This window comes from Malania oleifera, chromosome 8 (genome assembly GCF_029873635.1).
Source record: "Malania oleifera isolate guangnan ecotype guangnan chromosome 8, ASM2987363v1, whole genome shotgun sequence".
NCBI lineage: Eukaryota > Viridiplantae > Streptophyta > Magnoliopsida > Santalales > Ximeniaceae > Malania > Malania oleifera.
The window spans coordinates 474,689-485,793 of NC_080424.1; the positions used below are offsets into that span (position 1 = coordinate 474,689).

At 36.3% G+C, this 11,105-nt stretch overlaps 2 protein-coding genes across 2 annotated transcripts in view; both read left to right on the forward strand.

The window, feature by feature from the left end:
* The window catches only part of LOC131162347 (glycine-rich cell wall structural protein 1), a 42,720-nt gene extending 34,868 nt beyond the window's left edge, over positions 1–7,852 (forward strand). Inside the window, exons 2-3 of the mRNA XM_058118712.1 lie at positions 6,368–6,542; positions 7,566–7,852. Of these exons, the coding sequence (XP_057974695.1) occupies positions 6,368–6,542; positions 7,566–7,662 (272 nt within the window). The 3' untranslated portion in view covers positions 7,663–7,852. The remainder of the gene's footprint in view (positions 1–6,367; positions 6,543–7,565) is intronic.
* Positions 7,853–8,075: 223 nt separating this feature from the next.
* On the forward strand, positions 8,076–11,011 carry LOC131162344 (chlorophyll a-b binding protein CP26, chloroplastic). Its single transcript, XM_058118710.1, has 5 exons — positions 8,076–8,606; positions 8,764–8,848; positions 8,996–9,046; positions 9,229–9,349; positions 10,441–11,011. Exons 1-5 carry the CDS (start codon positions 8,369–8,371, stop codon positions 10,834–10,836), a joined length of 891 nt encoding a protein of 296 aa, XP_057974693.1. The 5' UTR covers positions 8,076–8,368; the 3' UTR covers positions 10,837–11,011.
* Positions 11,012–11,105: the final 94 nt, after the last annotated feature.

The following is an 11,105-nucleotide window of genomic DNA, read 5'->3' on the forward strand; positions in this document are numbered from 1 at the left end:
GACCAGTGGGCAAAAGTGAAGAATACCTCATCGGAGTTGGGCACAAGACTATTATATCTGGGGATGCCTTAAAAAAAAATATTCCTTTCTTTTCTTTTCTTTTTTCCCTTTTTCTACTTTGCCTTAAAATAAGTTAAACCGCCATTCAAACCAAACCGCCCAATATTCAAGTTAATCCAAAATGAACCAACTACATCCTTAATAGCTCGACTTAGGATTAGCTTCTTGCCAAACCAGCAAGATCAGATTAACAGGAATTTTAGGTTTAACCTGACCCAACCTAGCCCATGAAAACTCCTACTTTTGGTTCACATTTCCCTTAGACAGCGCCAATCTACTGGCACTCAAATTGGATTTTCATACCTACAAGTCTCTCTGTCTCATGTAGTGCTTGGTACTGGGTTCAAACTATACAAATATTGGGCTCTTGCAAAACAAGGTGAGAGTTGACCAATCTTTGAAAGAACCCTTTGATGATTGTGACTAGGAGTAAAGCAAAGGTATAAAAGTAGTGTATTTTTTTTTTGTTGAATGGACTTTTAATTCACTTGAGTGCCATTTCAATTGGTGATTCCTCTTCCCCTAATTGCTCTACCTTGAATATTGGGCCTCTTGTGTTTTTTTTTTTTTTAAATCAGTAAATGTAAATTATATTGATCAAAATGGATATGTACAGAAACTTTGAGCATACCTGAGAGAAGGAAGACTAATTAGACCTGGCAAAGCAGATCGGGTCGGTTTATCCATGACGGATAAGGCGGATTATCAGGTGAAAAAATCATAATCCATATTTGACTTGTTTAAATGGCGGATTAGGCGGTTTTGGGTCGGATAATTCATGGCGGATGGGCGGATAATCCGCCATTCTCAAATATAATTTTATTAATAATTTATTTTTGTCATAATAATTTAAATTGTATATGATAACTTGCAATTAGTTTGTGTATTAACTTTTTTAGTAACTATATCAATCATTCAATCATTTATACTAATTAACAACTCCTAATTCATGCAAGTAAAACTATAAGCAATAAAACATAATAAATTAATCTCAATCCAACTCAAAATAAAAACTCAAACTGTGTGACTCGTGTGAGTCTAAAATCTAAACATTATAATTGTTCTTATAGCATGTGAGTTTCTTTAAATACAACTATTGTCAAATCGTGTGAATCTCCCAAAATAAAACAATCAACAAACTAAAAAAAAATCTCAATCCATCCTTCAAATAGCTTCAAAATCATTTGAATGCATTGAATTAATTGAAATGCTTTCATTTGTGACATCAAAGCTTTCATCTTCTTCTCCTCGTGTGCCTATCATGAAAGAATTCAAAATATAATTTAAGTTATGAATCAAATAACATAAATTGAACTTATTAATTAGCATCTCAAAAGTTACAAGTTATCAAACTGGGAAAAAAATTTACAAATAATTTATTCAACACTACAAGTTAAAACAACAAACAAACAATAATTTATTGACTACATAATTTTCAAAGATAAATAGAAGCACTAGCTGCACAGCCTGTGCCAGTGTAGTAATATTCAAATAAAGTCAAACAGAGCAAGATGATACACTAGATGAGGTACGACCTGCTCTTTCAGCTTGAGCAATATCTTCAGCAAGTTCTTCCTTATCTACAAAATCTTCAACTGCATTCAAAATTCAAAATATAAATAAATAAATAAATATTGCATAATACATAGTAATTATAATATAAGTAAATAAGCATACCTCCTCGACTATACAGCCAATCACGAGTTAAAATGATAGTTTCAGCATTATCAGGCGTAAGAGAACTACGTGACATATTTATCACTTTTCCTCCAATACTAAATGCTGATTCCGATGCAACAGTTGATATTGGAATTGATAAGATATCTCTTGCCATTCGAGAAAGAATTGGATACCTATATTCATGACTCCTCCAAAAGTCCAAAATATCCAATTCTTTATCACAATCTACCATCCTCTCTCTAAAAAACATTTCTAGTTCTGACATTGGAGCTTCTTCATCTTCTTTAGAAAAAGTTTTAAAACCCTAAAAACAAGTATATAACAATAGAAATATAAAAATTCTATAGATGTATAATAAAAGTAAAATAAAATTTGTACTTAAAAAAAAATCTTACTTTTAGTGTCATATCAACTGATGTTGCAATAGGTGTCATATGACCACGATCATGACTAATAGTTGCTTCAAAGGAAGGCATTTTCTTAGAAGTTGAAGGGGAGTGGTGCTTCACATACTCATCAAAAAGTGAATGCATCTCACGCTGGATGTCGTTTACTCGATCTTTCCAAGACATTGGTTGCACTTCTTTTAAACAAAAAGATACAAATTGTATCTTGAAACGAGGATCCAAAATAACAGCCATTGCCAAAATTTTACTATAATCTGACCAGTATTTGTCAAATTTCCCTTGCATTTGAGTAGCCACATTCCTTAAAAAGACATCATCACCCAATGCCGCATTAAGTAAAGTTACTTGTACCTTCCATACTCCTTGAAAGTATAAATTTGCAGTTGGATAAGATGTCCCAGAAAAAAAATTTGTCAAGTCATAAAAAACCTTCAAGAAACTAGCAATTTTCTCAATTTCCTTCCATTCATCATCGTTAGGGCAAAACTTGAAATTCTCCTCACTAAACCTGAATTGGCAAATAGCATCTCTATAGTATAAAGCACTTTCAAGCATTATATATGTAGAATTCCACCTAGTAGGACAATCTTGGCGAAATCCTCTCACACGTGGCACTCACCTTTTCACAACATTCATGAAATCTAAACTTTCGATGTTGTGAATGCTTCACATATTTGACATAATCTCGTATTTTGTCCACAGCGAAATGAGATAATTTTAGGCCATCTTGGACAATGAGATTCAATATGTGAGTGCAACAGCGAACATGAAAAATTTTCCTTCCCTTACCAAAGCATTTTTCAAGTTCAGATTAGACTTCAAATACTCTACAAAACAATCATTGGATGTAGCATTGTCCAATGTTATGGAAAATAGCTTCTTGTCTATACCCCAATTCACCAATAAGTCCATGACTTTGTTACTAAGTGCTAAACCAGTGTGTGGAGGAGGCATGTTTGAAAAACTCAATACTTTCTTCTGAAGCTTCCAATTTTTATCCACAAAATGTGTAGTTAAACATAAATAGCCATCAGTATTTAACGAAGTCCATAAGTCCGAAGTAAGAGAAATTCTACTAGAATTATTTAATAAAAGCTCACGAATGTGCTCTTTTTCCTTGAAAAAAACCCTCATAACATCAGCTTTTGCAGTATTTCGTGTCACAAATTTTGTCTCTAGATTTAATTCTAAAGCCCATTCATGAATTCCTTCATACTCAACAAAAGAAAATGGCAAATTATGTCTCACAATTGCCATTGCCAACTTCCTACGTTGTACAACTTGATCAAGTTTTCGTGTATGCAGAGACAACTTTCCATCACCTTGACTCATTAGCATTTGTTTCAAATCATTATTTTTCTTTCCCATGCATTTTTTTGTATGACAATGTAAGTTTGATGTCCCAAAGTTCTTACTATGGTAGAAATATTTCTTAGGACAATACTTACATTGGGCATATTGTTTATCTCCACTTTCAATCAACTCAAAATCTGTCCAAATACTAGATGTTTTTTTCCTAGCTCTTTTTACTTATGGAGTTGTTTCTTTTGTAGGTTCTGTGTTTGATGAATCTGGCAACTGAACTTCTTCTTCACTCATTTCATCATTTTGATCAATTGAATTCACTATTGACTGAGACATTTTTTTCCCAAATCCTTGTAATGCACTGCAAAAAATTATGAAATGAGATTAAATGTTTTAGTTGACACTAAAACTTTTCAGTTAAGAAATAATGCTAAACTTTTAATGAAATTAACCATGCACATGGTACAAAAATTTTTGGACAAAATTACCTTTAGATGTCAATTAATCAAAGTTGGTAAGCTTGCCCTTTCATAAATATATAAATTAAGTTTCTAACAAACTCAAATCTTCGTAGATATATGTCAACTATCCAACAATCATTTTTTTTTTTTAAAAAGAAAAGATTAGGCTTTAATAAATCTTTAAAAAAATGTGCCAATTAAATTCCCAAGAATTTATCTTACGTTTGAGACTATGAGTTTCGGGTCTTAGATTTGAATTTGTGTAAACTTAGACAAAATATAATGCAAAATTGTATTAAATTTCTTACAAATCAACACAAATTCAAATTCAAGGCCTAGAAATATATGCTCCCAAAAACTATTGATATCTAAAATTATATTCACTTATTCAACCCTTGGGGTTTATTATTAACGCATTTTAACTTGGATTTTATTTTAAGAAAGAAAAGAAAATATAATTTTTAACTCATTAACTTGATCTCAAAAACTCTTATAAGGCACTTGTTGTTTATTTCACCCTTACCTGCTAAAATTCAAATTAGTATATTTTTCATTCTAAAGGTCACTAATTGATGATTGCCTATATGACATAAATGCAATTCATACATATTTGTGCATTTATTAGTGAGTGCATCAAAGAATTTTTAAATTTTTTTTTATTGGATCATATCAAGAAAGATAGTAATCTTTAGTAATTAGTACCATAACTTTTAATAAAAAATGATAAGTACCTGCAAGCCGCAAAGGGGACAACTGGGCGAGGCTTGCAAGTGCAAACTGCAAAGGAACTAAGGAAGACTGGGCGAGGGGCAGGGCTGAGCCGCCGAGGCCAAGTGGCTGGCGAGAGACGAAGATAACCGGGCGTCGGTGAGGCCGCGAGCGCGAGGGAATGGTGGCTCTAGACCTGGTCTACACCGCTCGTGAGTCGTGGCCGTGGCTCAGCTGTGGGTGGCAGTCAGCGACGGCAATGGGAATCACCGTCGACTCGACGTCGTGGGATCACCGATCACTGGGATGTGGCTGCGTCTGCGTCCTGCGTAGCTGGAAATGGAAAGGATGAAAATGAAACCCTAAGTGAGGATTTGAGACTTGAGAGGGGCGAGGGGGGCAGGGGCTGCTTGTGAGTTGTGGCCGTGTGGACCGTGTGGGCCGTGTGGCAGCTGTGGCTGGCATGTGGGCTTCTGCAGTTCTGCTTCTGCCGCTTCTCCGTGCGGACCGTGCGTGTCTGGTGAGCGTGGGCCGGGTCGTGTGCAGTGGGCTGGGCACTGCTTTTATGGGCTGCTGGGCTTGAGGCCTTAAGGTTTTAGACTTTTAGTTATGAAATTTTAAACGGTTTGGCGGAAAGACCATCAATTCTAATAAAAAATCAAATGACATCAAAAGGTAACTCAACAAAAGCACTAAAAGGTACCTTTATAGCAACTCAACCAACGCCGGAAAGAAAACCATGTTGACCAAAACCGTTGCCGGAATAAATAAAAAAATGCATTAACGATGGAAAACCACGATGCAAAATCAGATTTAACACTTTCTAAATCATCACCAGAAAACCAGACTTCGTCACTGGAAAACCAGAAACATCGCCGGAAAACCAGAAAATATCACTAGAAAACCAAAAACCATCGCCGTAAAATATTGGGCCTCTTGATGATTCATAGGCAGGTGGTGGTTCAAGAGGATAGTGGGGAGTTCCATAGTGCCTACTCCAGTTTTCCATTCCTGTCATGGTAACCTTCAGTTTTTTCTCATCAGGGCCATGTTGGCATAGTGAGAGAGTCACACGGGGTCTCCTCCGTGGTCCCACCTTCTTTGTGGGTTGGTTACCACTCTTCAATTTGCACTCTTAACAGGTCCTCTCTATATTTTCACTCTCACTCTAAATTACATTGAATGTTTTGTTAGATTACCATTTTATCTAAAAGTTTAAGCTGTTAGGATGTTGCCTAACAATCTATATCAAGCCTTAGCACTTGGCTGCACGTGCAGCCCAACAGTACATGGAGGGACAAACAAATGATAAACAACGGCTATTGTATTGAATAAGATATTCTTAACAAGCAAATAACAAATGCAGACGACAAGATTAGAACCCAAAACCTCCTGACAACCAGCTCTGATCCCATGTTAGATTACCACTTAAGCTAAAAGTTTAAAAGTTGTTAGGATGTGGGCCAATAATGCATACCAGGCCTAACAGTTTTTTTTCTCTCTCTTTCTCTTGTTTTTGTTCCTTTTTCCCCAGTTGGAAATTTTGTATGAATAGAAAACTTTTAAAATGGCAGGAAGAAATATGATACACATACAAGGGCCTCATCTCAATATTGTGGAATTGTTGTATTAGATTGGTATTGATACCATGGCTTTTGTTGTATATTGGATAATTTTTAATGTAATATTTGATGAAAATACAGTTTGCTAGTAGAACTGTGATGCTGAAGTGGCTCTTTAAACCAGGTATAGGTTTTGGTCCTGGGATTCCAGGACTGCAATTTGGGTTTGGACTTGGTGCTGGATGTGGGGTTGGACTGGGATTTGGTTATGGTTTGGGGAAGGGCGTCGCACATGATGAGCATAAGAGGCACTCCAATGTTGGGAAGTTTTTTCATGGACCAGGAAATCTCCCTTCCCAGTAAGTGAACATTTAAATTTATGTTTGCATTGGTTCTTTGCGTTCAAAGGTTTTCTGCACATCATTGCATCCTAGTGTTGAAGTTCAGGAATCAGATACTGGAGAGATTAGCAAAAATGACATGAAATAATGCACATATTTTTAAAAATTTATAAATATTTTATCAGTCACTGGCAATGAAGAAACAAATGCAGAAAAAATGAAACACATTCTTTTAAAGATTGTATAAGCCACATTAGGAATTATCTTATGCTAATTACAAAAAAAATTTATAGTTAGAAACAAATACAAATATGTTATCCTACAGTGAATTTTTTGACTACTATAGATAATCCTTTTTCTATCACACATCCTGATTATGATACATGATTTGTGGAAATTTTGATTCTTTATTCATGCCTCGCGAAAAAAAAAAGAACTTCCAATTATATGCTAGCCACGGTAAGCCAATCTTATTGGGGTTTTGTGAAAAGGGCCATATCTTTTAAATGGAGTAAATTGCCCCCTTCACAATCAATGCCCATATCTTCTATAAACTATGCTTGGGGAACTTTGGTTGGTGGTTTCCTCTGTTTATGTTGGAGAATAGAGAGGCTTAGGCTGTACAATCGTTTTGGTAAAATAGGGCAGCGGGTGGAAAGGCAGTTCAGATTGTTGATGCATAGACTAATCATCCTGAAGGCGAAAGCATTGATAGGGGCTGAGTGGACTGAATTATAAAGTATGCTGCAAATTTTTCAGTTTTTAAAAAAAAAAAAAAAAAAAAAATCCTCAAGAGGGCACATTATTCCAACAAGTATTATTCAGGTGGGAGGGACATTGGTCCAATAATAATAATAATATTATTATTATTATTATTATGAAACCCCAGTGAAGGGATCTAACTGTCAACAGACCTAACTTTTAAAAAAATGTTTAGGCGTTGTTGATCAACATCTCCAGTATGATATGTAGTACACAAAAATTCATAGAATTGCATTGTTGATTTTGTTTGGTTGAATATTGAATTTTGAATGGTGTCAGGGAGGAGATGAGTGCTGTGGTTGATGAGATTGTCATTAATACGAGGAAGCTGCTACGAGCAACTTCAAGAGAGATTGACAAGTACTGGAGAAGATGATGATGTAGCAATTTGCTTTATTAATTCAGAGAAGAAAAAAAGGCGTGATGCAGTATTTATATGTATACATATATAATATGTTTGTGTGCAGGCAGGAACTGCAGAAACTGTACGTTGTTTTAATTAATTTTATTATGGATTATGGATGGGTCTAGGGTTTATTCAATTCAGATGCTCGGGTGTTACTAAATTTTGATTAGGGGCGTATTTTGGAATTAAGGTTTGCCACTTATGTTGCTCCAATGACCCACAGATGTGTGTGTGTGTGTGTGTGTGTGTGTAAAACTGAAAGCAAATTATAAGTAGTGTTCGAGTGTTGGATATGTGAAAAATGTAATAATTTTAAACATGCAGGAGCATGTGGACGTTAATATTATATATGGGGAATGAATGGAAAAAGGGGATAATGGATGATTGGGAGAGATTGGGCTATCCGAATTCCAAACCCACAATACCTGAGCAGGAGTGTTGAAATCTCCCACGTCAGCACATCATCCGCCACCTCATACTCCCTGCCCTATAGAACACCACTATCAGATTACACATTTATTAATTCATATATATATATATATATATAGCCCCACACACACGCACCACACGCTACACTCTCCAATTCTCACCACCGCTGCGCGAGTACCCTCTCCCCCTCCAGACTAACGTTGCATTCATCTATCAATTAAACTAAGATAAGATTAGATTAGATTAGATGGCTTCCCTGGCAGCATCGAGGGCGGCTGCCGCCATCGGCGTGTCGGAAATGATGGGAAACCCTCTCAACTTCAATTACTTCAACGGTGGCTGCAGCAGCCCCCATGCCCACCCAAAGACCACCCTGCAAGTCCAAGCACTTTTCTCTAGGAAGAAAGCGCCCCCACCTCCTCCCAAGACGAAACCTGGCGCCGCCGCCTCTCCTGCCATTGATGACGAGCTCGCCAAGTGGTATGGTACGTACTCCCGTCACCCCATCCCCCCATAACTCAATATTATTATTATTATTAACTCTAATTCATCTTCACATGATACATATTCACAGCCGTTTTTTAAAATTAAGTAATTTTAATTAACTAATTAATTAATTAATTGATTTTTTAATAAATCCAGGTCCCGACAGAAGGATTTTCTTGCCGGAAGGACTGTTGGATCGGTCGGAGATTCCAGAGTACCTAACCGGAGAAGTACCCGGAGAGTAAGATATATACGCACAACGCTGCGTACATTAACTGAAGATTATTCCATATTAATTAATTACATGATTAATTAATTATGGTATTGATCGTCTCATGAACTAAGTTACCTGCTTAATTAATTTTGTATGTGTGTGAGAATTGTATAGTTACGGTTACGATCCATTTGGGCTTAGCAAGAAACCAGATGACTTCGCCAAGTGAGTAAGCTAGCTACACATAAACATGGTCGTCCATCTCTTGATTAGTGTGTGTGTGTGTGTGTGTGTGTTGGGGGGGGGGGGGGGGATATATATATATATATATATATATATATATATATATATATATTATATTAACTCCAAATAAAAAATACAAAGTATGAATGAAAAAATGAATGCAGGTATCAGGCATATGAACTGATTCATGCTCGGTGGGCAATGCTGGGAGCAGCTGGTTTCATCATCCCAGAGGCCTTCAACAAATATGGCGCCAACTGCGGTCCCGAAGCAGTCTGGTTCAAGGTACCCCTCCCACTCCCCGCTCTAAATCATTCCAATTCAACTTCTTTGCAAGAAACAGTAACATGAGTAACACTTGAACCCATGCATTATATAACACAACCCTCGTAAACCCACTCTATGGAGATGCATTTAGTGGGGCGTGAGGCACTCGTGCATAATGCATTTTTCATTTTATATTTTGTAAGATTAAATTTTTACAGTTATTTATTTTTAGTATTAATTTACTCAAATCATTATTAATCCAAACATATATTCAAAAAAGAATCAATTTTTCACTATATTCATTTTGAAAAAGTATCTACTTACCATTGGATTTCTCTCTCTCTCTCTCTCTCTCTCTCTCTCTCTCTCACAAATTTTGAAATAGACCACAAATTTTGTTTATCGTACTTAATACCCTATATAACAGCAAGTTGAGTGGACAATTGTAAAAACTTGCTACTCTGAGCCTAATTTCATATATGTAAGTCTTTTGTTAATTGAGTGAGGACCATGGACCATTATGAGGCATATATGGATCCGCACCTAGTCCAAACACTAATATAGCAATCTCTAATTGATGGATTTCAAATTGTACATGGAAAGATTTACCTTCGTATATCTCAAAAAGATTAATTCATTTCACATAGAATGAATTATACATGTAATTCTTGAAATTTACTAAATTGCAATTTACTGCATGAACTTTAAATCGTGACATTTAACTCAAACTTGCAAAAAAAAAAAAAACAGTAGCAATATCACGCCTGAGCACAAACCATCATCAATTTTCCATCCTTCCATCATGTTGCACGAGTAACACATTGCTGCCTGAAATAGGTTATATACCGAACAATCCTTTTGCTTATAATCTATGATAGCACTCAATTTATTTGCAAAAACTTTCAAACCATGTTACCAATTAGGTTCAAGTAACATATGTATTAGTATTAAGTTAGAAATGGCAGGATTTTAATATAATTGATATATGTGTGTTTGTATGTATATTTAGTTGAGCGTGCGTCCTTGTGGATATATATATATATAGAAAGATTCATGCATGTATGAATATATTTATATGTATATGTTAAAAATAAAACTCATGGGTGCAGACTGGAGCCTTACTGTTAGATGGAAACACGCTGAATTACTTCGGAAAGAACATCCCAATCAATCTGGTAGTGGCAGTGGCGGCGGAGATTGTTCTGGTTGGGGGGGCCGAGTACTATAGAATCACCAATGGGTTGGATCTGGAGGACAAGCTTCACCCAGGAGGTCCGTTTGATCCGCTGGGGCTGGCCAAGGACCCTGACCAAGCTGCTATTCTCAAGGTGAAGGAGATCAAGAATGGGAGGCTCGCAATGTTCGCCATGCTCGGTTTCTTTCTTCAAGCTTACGTCACTGGTGAAGGTCCTGTTGAAAACTTGGCCAAGCATCTATCCGATCCTTTTGCCAACAACTTGCTCACTGTTATTTCTGGATCCGTCGAGAGGGCTCCCACCCTCTGAACTCTCTCATCTCATCCATTCTCCTTTTTTATCAGATCTCTCAAAAGACCTCCATCCATGAACTTTTCCTTTCATTTAATTTGAAGCTAGCTACCTATCTAGGTATGCATGTAAACCTGTAAACTTCTCAGTAACTCTTAATTATAATTAATCTGCACTTCATCCATCATGAAAATGAAATCCCAACTGCACGAAACACATGGTGTGTCTGCATGAGCGTTTATTTCCTATCACAAGCCAACCGTAGATTGTATGATATTTTAGAACCA

Coding starts and splice junctions, on each gene's coding strand:
- LOC131162344 (XM_058118710.1), top strand. CDS start 8,369: ATGGCTTCCCTGGCAGCATCGAGGGCGGCTGCCGCCATCGGCGTGTCG. Junction 9,047..9,228: donor AAACCAGATGACTTCGCCAA/GTGAGTAAGCTA, acceptor AAATGAATGCAG/GTATCAGGCATATGAACTGA. Junction 9,350..10,440: donor CCGAAGCAGTCTGGTTCAAG/GTACCCCTCCCA, acceptor TCATGGGTGCAG/ACTGGAGCCTTACTGTTAGA.